The sequence below is a fragment of the Populus nigra genome, chromosome 3 (genome assembly GCF_951802175.1).
Source record: "Populus nigra chromosome 3, ddPopNigr1.1, whole genome shotgun sequence".
Lineage (NCBI taxonomy): Eukaryota > Viridiplantae > Streptophyta > Magnoliopsida > Malpighiales > Salicaceae > Populus > Populus nigra.
In genome coordinates, this window is record NC_084854.1 from 5050114 (window position 1) to 5075129 (window position 25016).

A 25016-nucleotide genomic window follows, 5' to 3' on the forward strand; every position below is an offset into this window, starting at 1 on the left:
TTTGTGTATATATAGACAAATATAGACTATTATATTATAATATAAAGTTTATGAATTATAATTTCAAACATTTTATTTTGTTACGTAACAAAGATATTATTAGATTAAATTAACAATTATCAATGAGTAATTATAGTGATATAAATGTGTGTGTTATTTGAATCTTGGTATAGTTTAAGTCTTACATGTTTGGTACACATGTCATTGTATTTAGTATAGTAACCACATAATTAGTCTAACACTTGAACACACACACACATACATTCAAGTGTTTGTTGGTGTTAAATCCATTGTAAATGCGTTGGTGTTAAATCCATTGTAAATGCGTTGGTGTTAAATTTTTGTTGTGTATGTGAAATTATTAATGTTATAACTGTTATGAATTATTGAGAATAGATTATGGAATGTTGGACATAATAATGATGGGATTCAAGATGATTATATCGGAAGCAGGTTATGAGTTTAATATGGTTTATGGATAAGAAGTGTGATTGATTTTGATATAAATTGATGTTGACGCATGGAATGTTCAAAATACAAAAAAATCTCAACTAAAATTTAGATAGAAAAGTTGTTAATTATGAGAGTTATATGTAATACTTAAAATCAAGAAATAATTAAATTTTAAAGTGTAAGAATTGAGTTTAATTGGTTAACCGATTTACTGATTAAACAAGTAATTAGATTATTTGGAAAACAAATCTAGTAATTTCCTAAATAATCTTTAATAATGTTATAAATGTCATGTATGGAATTATAAAAATTTTATAAAGAGAAAAGATAATCGTTTAGCATTGATGAAAAAACCAATTCTAGCGAAGATAAGTCTGAAAAATATTTTCTTGAAATAAAGTCTAAAAGTTTTCATTGAATAATATTTCTATTAATAAACAATCATCATAAAACAAACGGGTATGTTTGCAGTTTCATTAAGTAATTTAAAATGAGCCAAGCTAGGGGTTAAAAAAGTCAAATCAACTAAGCTCGAGGCTCGTACTTTAAAATCGTCAAATTTGACTTTTGCTGAAATCGAGTTCGAGCAAAATGAAAGCTAAGCTCGGCTCATCTGTAGTCCAGCCCACCACTACCTATAACTAGAAGAAGAAGGATGATCAAGGTATTATTTACGTACTGCTTGAGTTGGGCTGGCCTGGAATGGGCTCAGCCCATTTGGGCCTGCAATGGAGTGGACTGGTCTGCTGTTGTACATTCCAGAACCAATCCAATCCCATGCAAAGAATTGTGAAAAGGGACCAAACCGAACTAAAGCAAGTGAAATCGATCCAAATGGCCGAAATTGCGTTTTTAGGCGGTGGTGGTGTAGTTGCGGCATCCCAGTCTTCCCTTCTCCTCCAACCTTCCAAATTTGGATTCCATACACTCGCACCTCCATCAATATCCCTGCTCCGCCTTCACCAGCCCTCAACCTCACTCTTTTCTTCCCCCAATCCTAAGCTGCACACTTCCATTTTCGCTGCTAAAGTCGTGTCTTCTTATTCTGAAGCCACCTCGTCTCCTTCCAGTACTATCATAACTGATAACGTCGACCTGTCAACTGAAGGAATCGAGATCGAATTAGACACCGGAGGAGGAGGCAGGGACGGTTATAAAGATATTAGCGGCGGCGGCGGAGGCGGCGGCGGCGGCGGTAAAAACGAAAGAGAAGGAGGATCGCCAGACGAGAGTGGAAGTGAAAAGAAAATGGCTTTGTCCATGTCTCAAAAATTGACTCTTGGCTATGCTGCTCTTGTTGGAAGTAAATATCTTCTCTCTTTTTTCAGTTTCAAAACAAGTTTTATTCTTTTTTTAGTTTTGTAGGAATTGAATAAATGCGTAATAAACTATATTGATGGATAATCTGGTTCTAGCTGAGTTGTAACTGCGCTGGTTTTAGCTGGGTAGTGATTTTTATCTGATTGTGGAATGATTGATTATTGCAACAGTCGGTGGTGCTATGGGATATATGAAGAGTGGTAGCCAGAAATCGCTGTTGGCAGGAGGAATTTCTGCCTCGGTTCTGTATTATGTTTATACACAGCTTCCCGCGAATCCGGTTTATGCATCATCAATAGGGCTTGGTAAGTGATTGTGGTTATTGTTTTTGTTGTCAAAAGCATGGTTTAAGTTTCTGCTATGATTTTAGTTACACTTGTGCGTTAAAGGACAGCACCTGGCTAGTGCCTGGTGTTTGTATGCTTTTTTTCTCAAAAAAATCTTTTTATTGTTGTCAATGGAGTATTTAAGATTCTCTCTTCAGTAGTGTTAAGAAATTTGATTTCTGATGAGAATATTGAAGTCATTGTGATTCTGCTAATGACTGATGGTTTCTATCATACCATCTGAATCTTGCATCTCAGCCTTGATGAATTGACTCGTGATTGATCAATTCATGTTAAACATTCTAGCACTATGGTGATTATGACTGGGAGTTCCTGAATTTGAGTCTCCATAAATGGCATTTGAATCTTGATTATAAGTGGACTGCATCAATGTGGATAGCTATAGAAAGTGATTAGCTTGTAAGGGAAGCGCCATCTTGCCATTAAGTTGTAACCTTATTTTATAGCTTTACTGGCTTTGATATCTCCATATTTTCAGGTATATCTGCTGCACTTATGGGAGTGATGGGCTCTCGTTTTTTGAAGTCCAGGAAGATTTTTCCTGCTGGTGTGGTGTCTCTTGTGTCATTCATAATGACTGGTGGCTACCTCCATGGAATCCTTCGGAGCATGCATTGAAATGAGCTAGCTAGTTGTAACAATGAGCCGTATGGTCAGTGGTCTGGTTTGATATTTGGCTGTTTCATAGTGTAAGTGGTGTCAATGTCTTGTTCTTCCTTTTGGACCCGTCTTTGTCATGTATAAGTTTCTGTTTTAGAATGTGGAGTTTTATTTTGGAACTTTTTATGAATAAATCATGCGACCATCTCTCTATAATGTAACTTTAATCTCTTAGAGATATCTTATTTATCCTTACGGCATGAAGCACTGGAAATTGCTTAGTAACTTCCAACTTGTAAAGCCAATGAGCAGGAACAAGAACCGGTTACTCCGGTGGCCCCTTTTTTGTAGGCATCAGACTCCATCTGGAATTGTTCAACCCCTGTTATCTTTGCATTTTACTCTGCAGGATTAGGCTTAAGGTGATAAAACTTCATTGCTGTTTTAGCCAGTAGCCAATTCATACAGGATTAGTAAAGCTTGCAATTTGAAAGCTCTTTCTCCCACTCGTTACAAAGTTTGCTTGATTTCCAAAGGGAATAGCCACGCCAATAATCTACCTTTAGCCCTATCTCCCTCGGTGTCTATAAGAGGATGAGGTCTTCAATAATCCCCAAGTCTGCCCATTCATCCGATACCCAGAGATCTCTTCTCTAGCTTCTTCTGTTTTTCCTCTGTTCCCTGTTTAGGCACCATCCTTTTGCAAAGAGGAGAAACCATGGAGGTCACGGCCAAGTCCTACATTTCCCTGTTTCATGGGTAACTAACGTCAATCTGTCTAGTTTTTCTATCTGGGCTCGTCATCAAATGAATGTTTCGGCATGTACAAGTTTAATTAAAAGAAAGTGTAGTCATTGAGAACTCTTTGCTTGTGCTATTGAACTCAATTTGGCCAGGTGGGTAAACCTTGAGGTTTCAAATGAAATCATATTAGAAGTGATCTAATATAACCTGTTCAATTTTGGTGGTCTAATGATAACCCAGTGGACTAAAAAATTTTAACAAGATAAAGATAAAATTGTAGGTGGACTTGGATTTTTAAATATGACCTGATTAATTCAACCAATTAATCTAAAATTTAATTTATTTTTTTTATAAAAAAATTAAAATGATATTGATCTAATATTTTCTCTATAAAAAAACCAGGATAATGATATCTTGAATAGACTCGAGTCAAACTAGATTGTATTTTTTATTGGGTTTAATAACCTTGTATTTTGAAATCTATTTTTTATTTGATTGAACAATTAACCTTCTACACAAGAAGAGGAAAGGTATTAATTAAAACTTAAATAAACAAATAATGTAAACTAAAAAATACATAAAAAAAAGAAAAAAAAGGAGAGTTTTAATTAAAATTCCAAAAACAAATAAAAAAAAGAAAGGCCAAGCGTTGCTTGGCTAGCACACCTCACAAGTAACCCAAAAGCGCAAGAGCATCCGGGTTGATTTTTTTTTCTTTTTTTTTTCTTATTTTTTAGAGAAAGATGAATGACATGCCTTTCATCTTTTAAAAAACAATAGACAACATGTTGCCTTGAAGCCTAGTTTCCAAATACTATAGAAGTGGTGGAGTTTGGAAAGTTAGGGTCAAACAAAAATCTATTTTTCTACTGGTTTTTATTTAAAAACACTTCAAAAACTTTGATAAACTCATTTTTACCCTCAAAATATTTTAAAACCAAATGCTTTTTCTCTTTTTTATTATTTTTTAACGACTATCCCTCTTCTTTCAAACCCATCGAGTGATGTAAAAAAAAATTAAATTAAAACACGTAACTCAAAAAGTAAAAGGACAAAAAAGAAATTGAAATCATAAGGCAAGTTTTTTAGAATAGGTGCTGACACACAATAACCTAAATGTTTTTTTTAAAAAAAAGAATTAATCATCGAAAACTCAATTTTTAGCAACTAGCAAAATTAAAACCTATATTGTCAAATTGAACATTAATTTAACACTGGAACACCTTCGAAACCCTTATGGAAAACAATTAAAAATAAATTATGAGCCCAAAATCCTATTTAATCCAGTTGATAGTTGATGCAATTAAAAAAAAAATGAATTAAAACATGCCAAAAAAATAAGTGAACACTATCCGAGCGAACATTGTTATGTGATAAAAGAGTGTTCCGTGAATTCAACAAGCCTTTTAGATTCTTTTTAATTTAAATTAATATGAAATTAAGATATTTATTTCACATAAAATAATTAATCATAAAATAATTAAATGGTGGAAAAAAGCTTGAATGGAAACCACAACCTACATGCCATAACAAAGCAAAAGCACAATCAAAATGAAGAAAAGTCTAAAGCTTGAAGGAGAATGTGCACGAAGTTGGATTGTGGACTCATCTGGTTCAATTCTCCATGAGTTCACATCTGCATGACCAGTCTTAAAGATCCAGTACCGGTGACTCATGCTACGGACTAAAACCACATCACAGCAAGTAATTTCTTAAAGAAGTCTTGCAATGGCCAGCACAACACTAGAGAGGTTCCATTAACAAGCAAACCACACACACGTCAAATGTTTGTCATTTGTTTTCCACAGTTCATTATAACACGAGTAATCGTCCAAAAGGCGCTGGTTCAGAAGACATTACAAGTGCCTTTTGCTGCAAGGGGCAGACATGTGCACAAAATCCCACTAGTTTCAATGAGAAATTGTACATGCTGTCCAATGCATCCAAAAGTAACCAAAAAATCTTCACCACCACTGCGCTTGACATCTTGCACGAGCAATACAACAAGGTTAAGAACCTAATATAACAACAGTTTTCCATGATACATGAGAAGCCTTTAGCATCGGTCAAGCAAGGTTGGAAGCAACCTTTGGTTGAAGTTCGTCTGATGCAAGAGATTTTCCAAAGCAACCTGCATCTGGTGAAGGTGCAGCACTGATACCAGCTTTTGTGGTGTCTGCCTCTTTTCCTTCCGGTGAAGTGGGATACGGGCTTTTGCTCACCAGCCTGCAATTAACAAAGTTTAAAAAAGGTACAGGTAGCCCAGATGATATGTTTGTGCATCATGTAACCATTAAACACATAGGAGCATAGTAACTTAGATGCAATACCACAAATCATGAAGTTACGTGTGTGTATGTTGTTTTAAAGTATAAGAGATAAGACAGAGAATCCCAAAATGCAAAACAGATACCTGTCCCGACGCTTCTCGAAGAATCGCTGCAGAGAATGTCTCCTAGCAATAGGTAATTCTTGACCAAAAAAATGGAATTAAAATGAGAATCATTAAGTTATATCTAATTTAATAGAAAAGAAAGAGCAATAAAATATTTGAAATCCAACACTAATTGCATTTCAGTCATGTTCTCTAACCATTACCAGCTTGCATTCTGCAAAAGGAATTCTGACGACTATAGGCTTGGGCATGTGGGGCAGCAGTACTTTGCATTGAAGGAGACCTTGTAAGAACTGGTGTACCATCAGGAGACCCACTTTTCTTCATGTCAACAGGTTTGACAGCAGCAGCAGCAGCTATAAGCATAATTTCTTGGACCTAAATTAACACGATTAAGAGTTATAATGAAATCTACCATGTAGATATTTATTAAAGTCTTGGAAGTTCTAGTGAGGGAAAACCTTTTCTGCAGGAATTGCATCAAACACGACAACACTTCCACCATAGAAGATGGTAAGCTGATCCGGAGTAGGAATGGTGGCATTTGGTCCGGAAGTTGCCATAATTGTGGGCCTTAAGAAACCAAAGATAAGTCATTACATTATGCTGAACTTGTCTGGCATGCATCTACCACTTAAGTAACTTCTATAAGCAAAAATTTTTAATTAATAATGTCAGAAGTATATCTATTAAAGAAGAGTAAGATGATCACACAACAAACGTTTTTACAGGGGTGGAGGGGCTTAAGGAAAAAGAGAACAGGGTGAAATGAGAGGGATGCAGAGATATAATAGAATACAGATAAAATATTTACAACTTTGATGCAAGTAGCTGCAAGAATTCAAATCAGTTGGGTTAACTACACAAATCCCTCTCTTTCTTTCTAATTTCTATTTTGTCTTAAAAGATATTGTGATATCAAATCTTTTCTCATTTTGCCCCCATGTCACTACTCATTTATTTTGTTCCTACTACTTGAGTACCACTCTTCAACGCAAATGTGTCCATGGCCAAGCTTGTAAGGTGAATACCCCCCTGGATATTAGAAAGATGGTTACCCCAAGCCCTGGATATGAGAAAGTTGGTGTCAAAACATAAGCGAGCAAAGTTTTCAACTGATCAACGAATTAATCTAGATTAAGCAAAGAATTCTCCTAACAATTGCTGACTCCCAAAATTGGACCTTCAACCACCTTCAGGATTAAAGTTGACAACTCTAAACCATTTTTATAATCTCCTGGGTTCACTAACCATGCTAATTGCAAAACAAATGGGAGTTCAACTAAACCAAGTTACTGTGGATCAAACAAATCATTTGATCCAAACAATCTGAGCTACCAAAATAAATCAAAAGATAGGACTTCCAGCTACCATCAAAATCAAACTTGACAGTTCTGCAACTTAAGAGTGTAAATATAACAGAAACAAAAACATTCTCTATCACAGAACAAAAAAAAGTCATAGAGCTTAAATGACTGCATAATGTATCAATTTTTCTGCCTGATAAGAAGCTTACACATTGCTACTTGAAAAGAATACGGTGATTACTCTTAGTTGCCACTTGATCTGACATTTATTCAAAATCATGTTAATCAGACAAGATGATCTAGGAGATGGCAAAAAAGGATCCAGTAGCATCCTCAAGCCTAATAATTGCACAGAAAAGGAAAAGGAAAGGCCAGCTAGCATTGCCTTGCGAATAGACCTACAATTAGCATTGACAGACTGATACTGCATGTGTTCGCCACATGTGACATTAAGGCAACTTTCACCCGCTTCTCATTCGAGGGGTCCATGACCAAACAAGCCTTAACCCAGACCAAAAGAAGCAATTAAGTAGAAGTCTTTTCATAACTTCTTTTCTATATGGGTAAGCTTTTAAGCAAACAAATACTTCTATTCCATAAAGGTAGGATTTTTAAGCACAAAAATTTTATGTCAAAAAGAGTTACGAGAAGGCAGTAACGAGAGAAATCTTTTCAAGTCTTGCAATAACTCTTCACTGCTTTCAAGATAGGCAGTTATGTTACTTGTAACTTGGTAGCATCCACAAAATCCTACCATGAGTGAAAGCACACTCATCTAAACTTTCCCACTCTGACAACAGAGAACACAAAGGATTTGATTAAGTAATTTGTTATACAAATCAAATCATACCAATCCAGATGCATCCCACTCATAAAAATTTGCCTCTGCTACTGGTGCTCAAAATGAAGGGATCATGGAAGCTTAAGGAGGAAAAATTGCAGAACTTCTATTCACTGCCTACTTTAAGACGGGGCAGTTTGCATCTCTTCCCTGCCCTTCAATCCATTTTCAAATTACATTTGATTGCTGATATTTCATGCAAATTCCCAAATTATATGGAAAGCATCCTTGTTTGGACGTTAGGGCTTGAATGAAAGAAAGGATCTTTAAATTTGTAGCTATAGGTCACAAAAAAGAGTGTAACTTCATGGTGCTCTTCTTGGACTGGCTATGAGTGTAACTTGTACAATCAGTTGTGTCGCTTCCTGCTCTAATTGCTGGTGAAGTTTCAACATTTCTGTTTCTACGTTACTCCTGTATTACACACCTTTCTTGTGCTACAATAATAATTTAATCAAAGGAGAAGTTTCAGATCCTTAAATAATAGAACAATTTAGCGAAACAACAGCACCATTTATGAACACATACAGCAGGTTCTTTCCTCTTCTGAAACTCCAAAAAACATAACCGAACAAACCCCCATGATTCAATTACATTCAAGCATCACAACACAGTAGAATTTAAGCTCCCGTCAGGCCTTCACAAATTAGCTTTTAATTTTCATACCCAACACTTCTTTACAAATAAAACAGATCTCAGCTTCTATTTTCCCCTTGTTTCGTTTACAAGCTAACAAAAAACAAATCAAGACTTTTTTCTCAACAAAAACAGGAATTTTTCTGGTTAATAAAAGGAACGTAGACTCGTACCTGGAACTGGGTGTCCAAAGAGGATGGACCCCTTTTTTCTCCAACAAATCAGCACCTTCCTTGCAAGATACCAGATTTTCACCACAACCATTGGTAACCTCTTGCTCCTTTTTCACTTCAATATCTTCTTGTGGCTTCATTTCGTTGCAAGAATTAGATTGACCCCCCACTGGAACCAGATCAGAGGCAACAAGAGTCATTTCAATTTCTTGTTTTTGTACAGGGAAATTTGAAGTACAAATGGGGAGAAACAAACCAGCTACTTTCTAGTTATCCTTGACCTGACCCAAGTTGTAATAAAATAAGAGCCGACCATAGTTAGTGATTACTGTGGTTTGAGGAATTTAAAACGTGGCAATTTCAACATGTGATTACTGATTAAGTTATTAAAATCGATTATCTATTACACACACTTCGATTCCTTGTCTTTTCAACTGCTTCTTTTGTGACCACTGATGATTCTGTCTTCCTAGCTGGACACATGTCCAACTCACCACTGTTCCTTGTTGGAGTTTTTCTTCCCAAAAAAAAAATGCAATAGAAAATAGAAATTCATCAGGGCGCATGTAACAAAATAAAAATAAAAAACTGTGTGTGTGATTTCCATTATAACGGATGGATTCAATTCATCATAAAAATTCTTTTAACACCAGCCAACCCTTTCTTTCTTGGAAATAATGAATTGTTTGTTCTTTACTCTTGGTTGTCCTATTTCTTTCCCGCCATTGAAGTTTCTCTGTTTTTGTTTATAAGTCAAGCAAGTTGCTTTAATTGTAATTATGATTATTTTTTAAAATATTTTTCATATTAAAATATATTAAAATAATATTTTTTTATTTTTAAAAAATTATTTTTAAAACCAACACATTAAAACAATCCAAAATATATAAAAATAATTTAATTTTAATAAAAAAAATAAAATATTTTGTGCCACAAATATGTTTGGTGCTTGCACAGCTATCTTTAACTATATTCTATTTATGCTCTTAAATCAATGTTGTAAAATTCTAACAAAAAAATAATAATAGAAATATAATGGCATGACATGACAAGATAGAAGAGATAAATATAAAAATGATATAAATGCATTCGATCGGAACAATAAAAATATAAATAAAAAATAAATATATTTGAAGTTCGGTTTTAAAGTAAAATTTGTATTTTTAAAATATAAAAAACAGAATAATATATCTCTTTATCCTAATTATCTTCGTTTTTTCCCTCTAAAAACAACAATTAAATCTTAAATTGTATCATGAGTTGTCATCTAAAAACGTCTTAACTCATTTTTAACTACGTTGTTTGCGTGGTGCAGTGCCGTGCAAGGTCCTGGAATTTTAAAATGCACAGAAAAATGAAAGTCATTGTTAGCCTTGACGGTCAAATGTCAAGGAAATGACTACGATACCCTTAAACAGCAAAAATAAAATGAAATCGAAGTCCATGGCAAGTTGCAGAACAGCTGAAAGAAAGTGTGATGAATTGAATTCTGGGTGTGTGAAGTGCTGTATCTTTTAAATAATAAGATCAAAAGTGGAATCGGATACAAATTACATCCCATTTTGAATGTAATTTATTGTTTTATAGCAGCGATGAAGGCATGGAAAAATATTTAATTTTCCTAATTGATGAGTTATGAGTTTGAGCTGTGCTTGTAAAATAAATTCTTGGTAAAATAAGAGATATTTGATACTTAAATTAATATTTAATTTTGTTTGATAAAGTAAAAACATGTAGAAAAATAAAAAGAATAAAATAAGTGTTTTTTTTTAAGAGAAGAGACTTGTGTGTACAGTATTGTCAACTTGTAAATAGTGCTTGAGATATTTAAAAAAAAACACTAAAAAAAACTAAAAGTCATCAGAGAAATATCATGAGATAAGATTCGTTGTATTGTGAATTAAAATGCTGTAATAATATTTTTATTTTTCAAATAAAAGCTAACTGAACTAATCTTTAATGACAAAATAATCTTTTCATAGAACACGACTAACATTAATTATGAAATTGATAGGGGTTGAAATGGTCTTCTCATGATTTTTAGCACGATAAAAAAATATAAATATTCTTAAAAAGAACAAAGGGCTTTGATATAATTCTTTCTTTTTTATATAATAAATTGACATTGGTGCCCTTAGAGATGAAAATTGCAAGGCTAGCTTTCAAGGGTTTTTTTTCATCTTTTTGAATTGATTTTATTGTTATTATGAGGTTGGTCAATGGTAATTTAATACTTTTATAAATATATAATTTTAATTGGTGCGCGAGCCGCCTTTAGTGATGAGTTTCGATTCATATGATTTTTCCTGCTGTGATGGGACTATGTGTATGGTTGGAGGGGCTCCAATTTAACATCCACTGCCTTTTCTTCTTCTTTTTTTCCCCTTCTCTCCCCTCGTTGTTTATTAGGCATGCACTCTAATTTTTCAAATTAGCCATCCAATTGATTTTTAATTCATTTTTTTAATTATTATTTTTTTTATTTTAAATAATTTATAAAATTAAAAAATATTTTTTTCAATTTCTACTCCCTTTAACTTTTTCAATGGTCTATTGCTATTTTTTTATAATGATTTTTAAGATTAATTTTCTTTGGCTATTTAAGCCTTTTTTATTTTTTTTATACCAAATTTGATCCATATTTTTTAAAAAAAAATTTTGTCTTGAAATTTTTTTTAATTGATATATATTTTTAAAATTTCATATATCAACATTAAATTTATTAGGAATTGAACTTCATAATAGAGTTTGGGTTGAAATTTCACAAGTTACGAGTTTGAGACATTAACTTAAGTTTAAATGATTCGCTCGAGTTTGAGATATTAACCAGATTTAGATGATTCACTTGAATTTGCTTTTTTTAATTATTATTTCTTCTTTTTTTAAGCTCTTTTTTTTTCATCCCTTAACATATATTCAATTTGAGATCAAACTCCGTTCTTTTTTTTTCTTTTTATAGGATTTTTCACTAATGTTGATAATAACTCGGGTTATCTTGTCTTTTTATTTGTCTTTTTTTTTGTTAAATTTAACTTTTTTAAAATATATTTGTTGTAAAATCATATTAAGTTAACTGATTAAATATAAACATGAAATGCTAACTTCACAAAAATTTATTATGTTTACTTTTAAAAAAATCAAGCTGTAATTTATTTCATTGTTATCTTAATTCTTATTTATTTTATTTTTATCACTGTGTTTTCAATTCCATCCCTTCGTGTTTGACTTTGATTTATTTTTTATGTTGGATTTTGTCCCCGTTCTTTTAATTACCATTTGTTTTGTTTTAAATCATTTTTTTATTGTTTTTTCCTCTTAATTTTATCCCTTTGAATTTTTTGATTGAGAATTTTACTTTTTTGTTCAGGGTTTGCCTTTTATGGTGCTAGTCCCGAGCTCGTGACTAGGATCGTAGGTTTTGTATATTAACATGAGTTGACTTCACTCTTTTTTCAAGTTTTTTTAAAAATATAATTTTTTCAATCTCATCCTTCAACATTTGATTTATTAAGAATTGATATTTATGTTTTTTTTTTCCTTTCCTATCTATAGAGCTATCTCAATCTTATGTACATGGCTATGAGATAAATGAGTTAACCTAGTTTGATTTAAAATTTCTTTCATTTGTTTTGTTTTTTGAATTATATTTTTCAACATGAAATTATTTAATAATTGAGCTTAATTATTTTATTCAACTTGTTTTAGATGGGGTTGTCTTGGTATCACAATTAAATCGTAGATTTGACATGCTAATCTAATTAGACTCTATTTTTTTTAATCTTTGTTTCATTGTCAATTTTCTTGTTCGTTTATTTTATTATCTTTGTATTTTTTTATTTCATGTTATTGAAATTATACGACGTTATTAAACCTAATCAAGTCAATAATTCAGTTCTCAATTTTTTAAAAAATATTAACATCGTTATAATATTTTTTTTACCATGAAAAAAATTTATAACAACCCATAATACAGGGATAGCCACTTATCCAATATAAACTAATAACAGAGTACATAGCGGGCCACCAATCTAATATAAAACGGAGAGTTCAGGTTATGAATGCTAGAAGAACAACATATTATATGGTAATTTTATTTGATGCATTAGATATTGATATTACTTGATACGTCACCTGTGACATGTTTTTTTTTTTTAATTTTATATGAGATGGACCCAATTTAATTGGAGTCGATTGCAAGGGTTGGCGAGGGCTTTATTCGTCTCGTTAAACAACTCGATTTTTTTAACGTATTTTTTAAATCTTCTGGAGCTGTGATTTTATTTTTCTATGTGATGCATGTTTTTGTAAGTAAATTTAAAACATAGAATGTATTTCATAATTTTATGATTGAAAAACAGAAATATAATTTATATTTTATTTTATAGTTTAATTTAAAACTTAGAATTGCATTGGATACTCTTTGATAGGGAGTTTTGCGTTCATCCTCCATCAGGATGAAAGCGAGAATTGAAAACGAATTTAGATATTCTGAATCAAAGATAAGCGGAAAAAAAAAAAACTCATCTCAATCTAATTCATTATTATTTCTTATTTTTATTTTTGTTTTTATGCTCCACTACACTAACAATTGATCCTTGCTTTCTTTTGAATAATTATACCGCAAACACACAGGACACCCCACGGAAAGAAATTGTCTGGGAATCCCAAGAAAATGATTGTCATAAATACTCCTTGTATATTTTTAATACGATGCCCTATATTTTATAAATATATATTTTAATTAAAAATATATTAAATTAGTTTTTTTTAATTTTTAATGTTTGTGCATAAAAAATTAAAAAATTATAGATTTAATATATTTTTATAATAAAAAAATAATTTAAACTAGAAAACAAACTTTTAGATGGGGAGTAAAGAAAAAAAGAGTTGTGTGTTTGGAAACGCGGTGTAAATTATATTTTTAAAAATTTTAAATTTATTTATATTTTTATATTATTTTGATATTAAAAATAAATTTTTAAAAATAAAATAATTTATTTTAATATATTTTTAAATAAAAATCATTTTAAACCGTTGCAATCCTAATACAACAACGTCCACACTCCACACACTCTTCTTCGTACTTGCACGACATCGTATCAGTAGACGGTGCATTCGGGTGCGATCACAGCGAGCAACCCGATAACAGAAAACGGATAAGCAAAAGAATCCAGGAAAAGAAAATCAAATTGAAAATTGGAGACTGAAAGAAACCATCCTCAGAGCTAATAACAAGATCGGCGACCAGCAAGGAAGAAAATAATGTCAACGGAGGAGCCTCCACCTTTTCAAGAAGCAGCTCGCTGTGACGTCTGCAAATGCAGCTTCAACACTTTCCGTCGCCGCGTATTCTCCTCTTCTTCCTCCTTTCTCAATATAACAATCAATTAAAATCAATGATAATAGAAACAACTGATTGATTCGATCTAATCTATGCCGCGATCGTGGATTGATCTAAAGTCTAAACTGTTTGGTGAAATTGATCAAGTTCTATTTTAATTTATTTTTGCAGCATCATTGCCGTTGTTGCGGTAGGACGTTATGCCATGAACATTCATCAAATTATTTGGTCTGCCATTTCTATCTCTCTTCCCCCCCTCTCTCTCGGTGTTTGGCAGTCAATTTGCTCCCTTTTTTTCTATTTTTTTTAATGTGTGTGCGCGCGCGCATTAATCAATCCAGGCTTTGCCGCAGTTTGGAATACTCTCGAATGTTAGAGTTTGTGCTGATTGTTTTAACGATTCTACTCGGTAAATTCCTATTCAACTTTATCGAATTTTTTTTCTTAGTTTCGAAATTTAATTGTACTAACATGCCACTCTATATCTTTCCTGTTATGCGAAAATGCAGCCTTTTCTTCATGCTTTTGATTCCGTGGGCTTGCTTCTCTGCATGTATACTTGTCTTGGATTGTTATGTTAACATTTTGTCAACAGTAGCCGTTCCTCTTTCACCCTCTAGGACTGCAAAGAGTAATGTACTTGCTATTTAAGAATAGGTCTTTAGGTTTGTGGATACATGGTTCATAATTTATTGCAGAATACTCCCTGTGGATAGAGATAGGAATAGAGATACTTGCAGATTGAATCGTCTTTTTGTCCTAAGGCCCCGGTTGATGGAGGGATCCTTTGCAAAGTACATTTATGTCAATTATCTCGTTCCTGGAGATGTATTTGTCTTTCTTAATGTAGTAAACATTTCTCTGTTGCCCTTCGTTATGCATACTGGCTTCCTCAGCCAAGATGGGGCTTTATCATGATTCCTATCTTAGCTTAAAGAGATGCTTTTACACCCTGTTCTCTCTTCTTTGGGTTGTCATTTGTTTGTAGATATCGATGATCTTCATGTAGCTCAGGGCCACTGAAGGATTTTTCATTCTCTTGTCCTTTCTTTTCATCTTTATGAAAGTCTTGCTTCTTTATTCAGAAAATTTATTCAGTTATCATGAACTTTGTTTTTATACAGATCAGAGAAAGTTGAATCCCAAGTTTCTGTGGAGGGAGTTGATTCCATAATAGATAAAGTTTCTAGATTAGACATTGATGCAGAAATACATCCAAAACTGGAGCCGACCACACTGCAACAATCTACCATAGGTGCTATTGAGTGCAAGTGTGGGATGCCTTTATGCATCTGTGAAGCACCAACAGCAAAAACAGATCCAGTTCCCATGCAGGTATGTTTTTTCTATAATGGTTTTAGATTCCTTATTCTGTACGTTGAGGTAATTTACTTAATCCATTATGTAACAGACAAACCCTTCTTCCACATCCACATCCCAATCGAATCCAAAACCAAAGAAAACAGGTGCTACTCCAAAGAATAGAGGTTCTACTTCAAGCAGCAAGCCTAGGTATGTTCACTGGAAAGCTTTATTCTGTTCACTAGTGACTTGGTTTGTTTTCCCTTGGTAATTACAGGTGCATAGGTTATCTTGTCATAATTTGATTCTCTTCCTGTTTTCCCATTCTCCTTTTCTTTTCTTTTTTTGTATTCTGTAATATGGTTCATGTTCCCTTTTCTTTATAAGTACCTTATCACATATCTGTGGAATAGGAAAACAACCAGAATGGGTCCTCATTGGAGGGCAAAGGGGGACACTGATTTAAGAGAAACTTATGGTGCTGACCTCATCAATTTCAATTATATCAATGGTTTTAAAGTAGCAATCATCCCTCGCAAGGAAATGGAAACAACCAGCATCTCTTGCATATTCTAAAGACATCTATTCATAGGGCATATCATCATTGACTGAGCTTGAGCTCAGAAAACCACTGAGCATTGAGTGTCTATCTTGGTAATGTGCTAGTAGTGCAACAAATGATGCCAATTTTAAAGATCTAAAAGAAATATCAAGATTCACATAATAGGATACTGCGGAAGCATTATAGTTAAATCAGGAATCAAGTATTATATATCTTGTAAATTGTAATATGACTTTCCTAGGATAAAAGTTAGAATTGAATTACTTTGGATGAAAATACTTCACCATACAGCTACTTTGTGGTGAAGGAAACTAGTTTCCTGCTGGTCAGTCATTGTTGGTCTTGCAGATGCACAATGGTTTATTAAAAGATACAGGTTGGCAGGTGGAATTTCAAGATCATGGAAGTTAACTGTATGAAAGTGTACAATTTTTTGTTAATGGATTTAAATAAGATTGCAGACTCACTCTCTCCCACCTGCCATTTTCTTATAGCTCTTGACCTTTGGTCATCTAACATTATCCCACATTGAAATATAAGTTAAAAAGTGACTTTTGGGTTTCTGACTTGCGAATCTTAAACCCAGTGCACCCACTCCACAACTCCACAATTGTTTATTTTGTGAAACACGATCCTGCATGGGCACAAAGTAGCTAAAATAGATGCAAATTGTGCATTGCAGGGAAGCTAAACCACATTATAGGACCAAAGTTAAGTTACTAGAAATGAGATGACATACTTTGTTTGGAATTCATATTGTTGTATCATTTTTCTTGCTTCATTTATATATTTAGCTGCTGGCTTGTAAAGTTGGTGGGAAATTGTGTTCTACCAAGGTTCTTCATTAACTTGTGAAAAACTTGCAGTTCGGTTTTCAATCATGGCCAAATGACAAATGGTGGTGTTGATAAACCTCAGATGGATTATGATGTCAATGGAGAGGTATAATCCACTTAAGATAGTCACCAGGGGTGTTTTTTTTTTTTTTCATAAAGAGTTTCATGGATCAGTTGTTTGTGCCCATGTATGTGTTCTGCTTAGGGTTTAAGGGAAGCCATAAAGAATGGTGATACTGTTGCAGTCAAGAAGCTTCTGAGTGAGGTATTCACCATCTTTAATGCAAAATCAGATTTGAAAAATGAAACTAAACATTAATATCTCGACAGGGTGTGGATGCAAACTATCATGATAAGCAAGGAATGTCATTGCTACATTTGGTAATGATCTCTCACTTTCTTTTCATAATATATTTTGCTTGCCTGTTAAAAGTATGAAACTAAGGAAAGGATGGATTGGGTGTAGGCTGCACTGTTTAATAGAACTGATATAGCTTTCATCCTCATGGACTCTGGAGCAAGCATGAACTACAAGAATGCGCAAGGTAATTAATCTTATATCCAGAATCATGTGTAGCTATGGTGCCAGTTTCATTAAATTGTTTGATTAGATAAGGGAATTATGCAGGTGAAAGCTATAAAAACAACAATACATAAAACAATTTTAATGAGCGAAAAAAATTGTAAATGTGAACTCTAAATTCACAATTTATTTCTTTGAAAATAAAATTAATGACGCCTACCTCTTTTAGAGGTTTCCATGACCTATAAATAGGTCAGAAAACTCTACTTTTACTAGAAAACAACTAGAAATCCAAAAGTACCAAGGAAATTAAAACAAAAATCCAAATTAAACAATAAATCTGAAAAAAGCTTAGGAAAAATAACGAAATTGACCTAAACAGCACCATCTGGGCCTAAGTCCTAATTTTGAGAGATTTAACAATCCGATAAGTGACACAATGGTTTTTTATAAGAAAATTGCCTATAGAATCACCTTGAAAAATTTGAGCCCGGTCCAATAGTTGAATCTCCCGATATCTTTGTTTTAAGATGCTAACTTAGTCTATCGCAACTAAACATTTTTTTAGCCTAGATTTGTCCCATCGGTCCATAAAAACATATGTTAAGTCATTCTCATAGGAAAACTACCCGTTGAATCACAACTCTGCAAGCTCAACATCATCTTTCTCTCCAGGTTGGAAAGAACTCGTCCTGAGTTCTGGTAATAACATTGATGTTGTTGTCGTTGAACACTTCTAGACCTCTGTCTTGCAATCAAATGGGATAAAGTAAGCCAAAAATCAATTCCCGAAACACTCTTGTTCTTGACAGAGCCACTTTTCAGACTCTTCACCTCCCCCTTCTCTTCTCTTTTCTCTTATTTTGTTCTTCTCCACAAATCTAGATAAAAACAACTATTTTTTACCCTTTCCTTCAAAAATTGCCTCCTTCTTTCTAGGTGCTAGTATTATACGTTTCCTTTCTATACAAAGGGTATATGTATTATGCCTCCTGACATGCACAACATTCTTGTTATATTTTCAAGGTCTGCCTAGTCTGCCTAATGGTATATAACATGTATAGCCACCACATCACAGCAAACATTATCAAATTCTATCTTGCCTATGAAAAACAAAATGAGACAATGTTTGTCCACAATTACCTTGTTGTTTTCATTCAGTTATTTTAGTTTGTAGGGGGTGGGGTGTTTTTCTATAACAAGTTACAACTTCTCCACCACATCAATTGACACTTTATTCTCATAACTACCATTGTCGATGATCAGGCTGCATACCTTGTCATTTATTGTACAAGTTGTTTGGAAGATGTTAAAACGCTACCAATTTTGTCCTGAATCACCTTTAGGTGACTGCATGATTTTTCGAACAACTAGTGTAATACCGCCATCCCCATTCAAAATCCCTTCACTATTATCAGAATCCTTGTAAACATGATCAGTCTCACCATCTGCTGGCTGCTCTATCAACAAATTCTTTCCGGGATGACTTTCTATTTTGCTACTACATTGACTAGCCTGATGCCCCATTTCATCACTGCTATAACAACGAATCATGAAAGCTGAACTAGAACTATGACATGTCATGTATTGATTTTGCTGAGCATATCTGTTTTGTGGGGATCTTGGTCTCAAAATGCAATTGGACCCTACTCTGTTAAACTAATCTGTCCAAAAACCTCTATTTACAGCCCTGGTAACATGCTGCTTCTCCACGGTCAAGGTCTTCTGATACACCTCTAAAATTGCTCACAAAGACTATAGACACAACACGTCCTAGATAGACTAGCATAACCCATTTGGGTATCATGCCACCAGCTGTCCTTTCGTTTTTGCTAGGTAATTTCCGGTCATTAATTGACAAAATTCATTAGTATAATCATTGACAGATTTACCTCCTTGTTTAAAAGTATGGAATCTTTGGTACAAGGTTTATGTATAGCCGATTGGAAAGAAGTACCCCCTCATCTTCTTCATTATTTCCAAGTCACTCATTCTTGGCTTCTCTTGCCTCTCTTGTGACCTCTTCAACTGTTCCAATCAGGCAGAAGCCTTACCTTTTAATTTGATTGCAATAAGCTTTAATCCCATCTGTTCAAGATCTCTTTGTACTAAAAAATTCGTTCCAATATATGAACTCATTCGCCTGTAAAGTTCTTGCGTCAAAGACTTTAATGTGAAACCCAAAATCTCTAGATCTGATCTCTTTCTGATCAAGAGGCTGTCTCTTTTAATCATTCCTCTAGTTTTCAATACTAGCTAGGGACTCATTTTCACTTTCCTGGTTTTGGTTCTGTTCCCGCAGCTCCTTCTCTTCTAACCTACGATTCAATTTCATGATTTGTCTCTATGTGTCCTCCATGATGAAGTCCTGAATGGGGCCTCCTCGTCCCCTTCTTGGCAATGTCCTGCTCCATTATCTCTTTCAACCATGGTTACTAGTAGCACACAACAAGCAAACAACTATCTAAGAAATTACAGCACACAACAAGCAATATAAACTTGGGATTGTTAGGCTCTAATACCAACCGATGCATGTGAAAGCTACAAGGACAACAGTAATGTAGAAAACACGACATTTTTAAATGAGTGAAAATGGTTGCAGATGTGAATTCTAATTTCACAATTTATTTATCTAAAGATAAAATTAATGAAGTTTGCCTCTTTAGAGGTTTACAAGAAGTATAAATAGGTCATAAAACTCTACCTCTACTAGGAAACAACTAGGATTCGAATGTATCATGGAAATTAAAACAAAAACCCGAATTAAACAATAAATCCAGAAAAAAACATAGAAAAAATATAAAAAATGGCTCAAAAAGCACCGTCCGGGCCTAGATCCTATTTGCAATAGATTCAACGGTTCGATAAGTAACGTCACAACCTCTCAAAAGAAAATTGTTTGTATAATCACCTGGAAAAATTTGAGCATGATCTAACTGTTGAATCTCTCGATATCTTCGTTTTAAGCAACTAACTTAGTTTGGTGCCACAAAATCTCTTTTTGGACCTAGATTTGTCCCAAAACTTCATACAAGTATTTGTTAGGTTATCCACATTATCTGTTTAGAATAGATACCATATAATTGTTCAGAACCCACAATCTCTGCCAGCCTGGCGGAATCTTTTAAGATTTACAAGGCTAGTGTAGACTTTTTAGTGAAACAATTTTAACAAGATCGAAATTTTTTCAATGAATTGGCATGTAGAAAGCAACAGGACATGTTTTTAGGGTTCTGAAAGTTTGAAAATGTGCCCAGTAACTCTTTCAGGCTTGTGGTAAAAGGGGACTTGTGGAGTAATCATCTTGTCATTGAAGGGTTGTACTCTATTATATGTTTTTAGTTATCCAGGGAAAACAAAGAAAAGTTAAATTGCACTTTGCAAGCAAGGTTAAATGTGGTTCTAGTGAATGATGAGGTGCTAGGATGACCAAGGACGATAATTTATTTTATCTCATCCAAGATAAACTTACTAGTCATAAGTTGTGAGTGCTGTCGGTCCCTAATATTCTACTTTATGCTAACGCATTACTTCTTTTCTAGGGGAAACACCATTGGACTGTGCTCCTGCAACTTTGCAGTACAAGATGAAACAGAAAGTGGAAGAAAGTGGACAGCAGGGCCCACATACCAGCTTGTAAATTGTACATGTCTTTAATCTGCATATGTGCAAGTTATCTGTTTCCTGAATAAATTGTGGTGGTTAAGTTACGTATTTGTTTGTAAAATGTATATTGGGCACCCGAGCAGATGGGCTGCTAGTCATCAGCTCACGGAGAGTGTCGAATGCGGTTCCTTTTGCATCGCAATTAAAAGCTCGCTTTTTGTGCAAGAACTTTGTCTAGCAAGATAGAGAATATTCGGAGACTATTTGCAAAGAACACTATTTGTGTATTGGATTTTACCTCCAATATTGCAGCCTGATCCATATTATGCGGGTTTTTTTTCTCCAAACTGTATATTTTATTAAATTTATTTAAATTAAACCGCTGATTGAAGATCATATATGATAGTTGATATGAGTTTCGTTTCTATTTTTCTATAGTATTATTATTGTTGTTTACAAAATTATATTAATCATGTCAGCTTTAACGTGATTAATACTCGTGAATCATGATTTAATTTAAATGGGCAAGTAAACGGAGTGCACGATTTGGGGTATTCATGGAATATTAACAAAGGAGGTATTTCCATGTTTTAGATACTGTATGCTTGCTTTACGTCTAGTATATTTCTCATTCTTGTGCTCTTGGTATCTGCCTACGTATGTGGTCACAGCTTGTCAGCAAATCTAATTGAACTAACACTTGCTAAACGTCTTAACAGTTTCCTTTCCTTTCCAATTTTTTTTTCTTGTGTTTGTGTGTGTGTGTGTGTGTGTGTGTGGGTGGGTGTAACATTCCTCCTTTGGCTTTTGAAATACAGCATAGGATAAGATTATTCGATTCTCTCTTTTAGGCCCTTCCCCTCCTGTTTCAGATTCGAAACCCACAATCTTCTGAGAAAGACATCATCGCTATCAACGAGAGCTGCTCATTATCACTTGAACTGTGATAAAAAGTAGAGATAGCAACATGGGAACATCAATGTTGAAAATCAAAAGACATGATGGCTCTGCCTCTATCCGTGGACTCGAAGGCCTACCCTGTATGGACAAATATGCATAAACACGATCCTTGACTAGATTGGAACATGGTGGATTATGAGGTGTTATTGACTCCTTTTAGGTACGAGTAAGCTAATTCTTTGTTTAAGGGACAGAGATGACACGATGTCTTGTCTTGTAATTCTTTTCTCGCTTGCTTGTATACTTGTAAGAAAGTAATTAGATATCATCACGCCTTTTTTTGTGGGTTCTGACTCGGATAAGTGGAATTTACATGCGTGATGGGGTCATTTCTCACGTGCCCATGAAAAAAGAAAGCGACCTCCGAATTGCAAATGACACAGACCCTTCCTATCCTCACCTAACAGTCTTTGCCTTTGGTGTTATTTGCTTGTCCATGTCGAAGGTTGATGATGATGCAACCACCTCGTTTTCCTCTCCTTTTCCTTTCCACTCTAAACAAGGGCGTTGGAGCTGAACTGCCAAAAGCTACAAATTAATTCAAGTCTTAAAAAAATCAAACTTGATTTTGGGTTAACTTCAAATTAGTTTTTTTAACACCCACTTGGGACAAGTTTTTTATTTATCTATTTATAGTCGCTGGATTTTACATGATTTCCTAGAAAATAAATGAAGTTTAAGTTAAAGAAATGGCATACCGGACTTCATTAAATAAGTTTTACTGAACAAATTTTGAGGTCCTAGTTGCTTTGCTGCTTTAACTTTTCCTTCTTTCTTTTTCAAGGATCAATTACATTTTATTAAAATAAAAAGAAATTGCGATCCTAAGCCACCGTCCATACGTGTTGTGACCTACACGAACGCACATGACAGTGACCTAATCACTATGTAGTCGGTAGCGCCACTTTATTCCTAACAGATATGACACCTAACAAAAAAAAAAAAACAACAAAAGGTAAAGCAAAAGGATCCCACCATTATCACCCCTCACCTTTGCCTTTATAAAGCACCCAGATGCTCATTTCAACTTCCCCCTTTCTCTCTCCTTCTTCCTCCTCCTCCTCCTCTTCCCTTCTCTGCTTTTTACTTGTTTTCGTTCTCTCCTCTAGGGTTTCTTCGTTTTCAGATTCGTTGCTTAGCTACTGCTCTCTATTGTTTGCATTGGTTAAATTTGATGGGTTTTTTTGTAGAAGAGTCAGGGTTGATAGTGACCCATCTTTTATACAAGGCAGCTCTTGTATTAGCAGTCTTGAGATGGGCCTTGGCTTGGGCTCTGAGATTCAAAAACAGAACCCATTTAGCCTCTCCCGGCAATGATTCTCTACAGCAATCTCATCCTGTTCCTTCTTCGCAGCAAATTAGGGACGGTCTGATCTTGACCACTTTCGGTGATGTCACAGAGAGGATGCCGGGAGTTTGTGACACATGTGCTGTCTGCTTGAGCCAGCTGAGGGATCAAGATGAGGTCAGAGAGCTGAGGAATTGCTGCCACGTGTTCCACAGGGATTGCATTGATAGATGGGTAGATCACGATCATGAGCATGATGAGAATCACAATACCTGCCCTCTGTGTAGGGCACCTCTGCTGACAACCTCACAGAGCCTGGCTAGGACCAGGGCTGAGCCTAGTTGGGCTGTTGAGAGAATTCTCTACCTCTTTGGGGATGACTTGGTGATGTGATCAAGTCGTTGTTGCTCCCCTGTTTTCCACTCTCTCTCTTATTTTATTTTTTTTTAATTTTCCTCCTTTTTCTTTTTAAATAATTGGTCGTGTGAAACTGATTGTCAAGAACACGCGGTGCTCATTATTGTATTAGGAAAAGAAATTAGGGCGAGTAGCCGTAGGATCAATTTTGTATGGTCGCTCGGAGTTGTATATATGTATTTTACGGTCTCAGCCTTTCAGCCGTTATATTCTCTTTGCGCTTGCACTAGCCTGCTGGCTGCTAGTGCTTGATGCCATCCTAAGACTGTCACTTGTAATGTCTTAACTTAATTTTAGTGAATTTTAAAAAAGTTGGTTGGCAATCAAGAAAGTTTGTTTATTATTTAATTTTTAAAAAAAAAAAAAATTGAGTTTTCATTTTGAATTTAAAATTAAAATTTAATATATTTTTTTATTTTATTTTCTTAAACACGTCGAGCTGGTGAGGGGTGTTATGCAAAAATATTTAGCTTCACATGTATGCCTGTCGTGTATTAAGAAAAAAAAAAAACATTTTTATTTCAATCATGTCCAGGCGACGAGCTCTTCTTAGGATGCAGTCACATATTCTGAGCCCAAAGGACGTGGAAACAAAAACGCTCCTAGCCTTGTAGATCACGAGGCTCTTCCCTGTCAGGAAATGGGTCTGGTAGAAAGTTTAAAAAAGAGGATAAATTTTCAAGGTAAATTATTAGTGGAATAAAGTGAAAATAGTTGAAATGTTAATTATGATTGCGAGAGAGAGATAATAAAAAAAAAGATTATTACATATTTTGTTGGCAAAATTTTTATTTTCTATACTCGAGTATTCTTATATTCATTTTTGTTATTTGAGTATATAATTTTTTTTATTTTTTCTAACTAAGTGCTTCCATTGGATCTCATCTTTATTTGCATAAAGATTGTTTTTTTTTATGATTAAAATGTTATTAGCCAGAATATTTCTTTATTTTCTCTTTTTCTTTGCAGCTTTTTCTCTTCTAATATACGAAGACAAGTAAAATGAAGTTTACCATCAAAATATAAACACCTGAAACTATAAAAATAAAAAAAAAGAAAAAGAAAAGCTTTAAGAGTTAAATTGAACTTTTAAATATTTCACTTAGAAGGAAGAATGCAACTCACAATGTTTGTGCCTTGGTGAATAGTGCGTGTGCTATAGTGAAACGTTTTTTTTTTTGGGTTTATAGTGCTGGCCAGTTTGTTCACTTGTTGTCGTGATGTCTATTTTAAATTGTTTTTTTTTATTGATTATGGTGATTAAAATAAATATCTAAAAGAAATCCAGTGATTTAAATTCTTGGAAAAAAAAGTATTTATTTAGTCAAAATCCTTCTTTCTTATTCACATATTTATTTTTTAATT

At 34.0% G+C, this 25016-nt stretch overlaps 4 protein-coding genes across 4 annotated transcripts; 3 read left to right on the forward strand and 1 right to left on the reverse strand.

Moving 5' to 3' along the window:
• Nucleotides 1–1252: 1252 nt before the first annotated feature.
• On the forward strand, nt 1253–2936 carry LOC133688181 (protein FATTY ACID EXPORT 2, chloroplastic). Its single transcript, XM_062107579.1, has 3 exons — nt 1253–1756; nt 1944–2078; nt 2599–2936. The coding sequence occupies exons 1-3, from the start codon at nt 1288–1290 to the stop codon at nt 2736–2738; spliced, it is 744 nt and encodes a 247-aa protein (XP_061963563.1). The 5' UTR covers nt 1253–1287; the 3' UTR covers nt 2739–2936.
• Nucleotides 2937–5193: 2257 nt separating this feature from the next.
• On the reverse strand, nt 5194–9122 carry LOC133689899 (protein TIFY 3B). Its single transcript, XM_062110005.1, has 5 exons — nt 8817–9122; nt 6321–6432; nt 6063–6237; nt 5878–5935; nt 5194–5690 (listed from the first exon to the last, which is right to left on the reverse strand). Exons 1-5 carry the CDS (start codon nt 9014–9016, stop codon nt 5531–5533), a joined length of 705 nt encoding a protein of 234 aa, XP_061965989.1. The 5' UTR covers nt 9017–9122; the 3' UTR covers nt 5194–5530.
• A 4757-nt stretch (nt 9123–13879) lies between these two features.
• On the forward strand, nt 13880–21327 carry LOC133688176 (uncharacterized). Its single transcript, XM_062107573.1, has 10 exons — nt 13880–14162; nt 14329–14385; nt 14499–14566; nt 15282–15492; nt 15569–15669; nt 16888–16963; nt 17063–17122; nt 17188–17238; nt 17324–17402; nt 20923–21327. The coding sequence occupies exons 1-10, from the start codon at nt 14079–14081 to the stop codon at nt 21018–21020; spliced, it is 885 nt and encodes a 294-aa protein (XP_061963557.1). The 5' UTR covers nt 13880–14078; the 3' UTR covers nt 21021–21327.
• Nucleotides 21328–22951: 1624 nt separating this feature from the next.
• On the forward strand, nt 22952–23858 carry LOC133688539 (E3 ubiquitin-protein ligase ATL4-like). The gene has a single exon (XM_062108049.1). The coding sequence runs from the start codon at nt 23121–23123 to the stop codon at nt 23625–23627; it is 507 nt and encodes a 168-aa protein (XP_061964033.1). The 5' UTR covers nt 22952–23120; the 3' UTR covers nt 23628–23858.
• Nucleotides 23859–25016: the final 1158 nt, after the last annotated feature.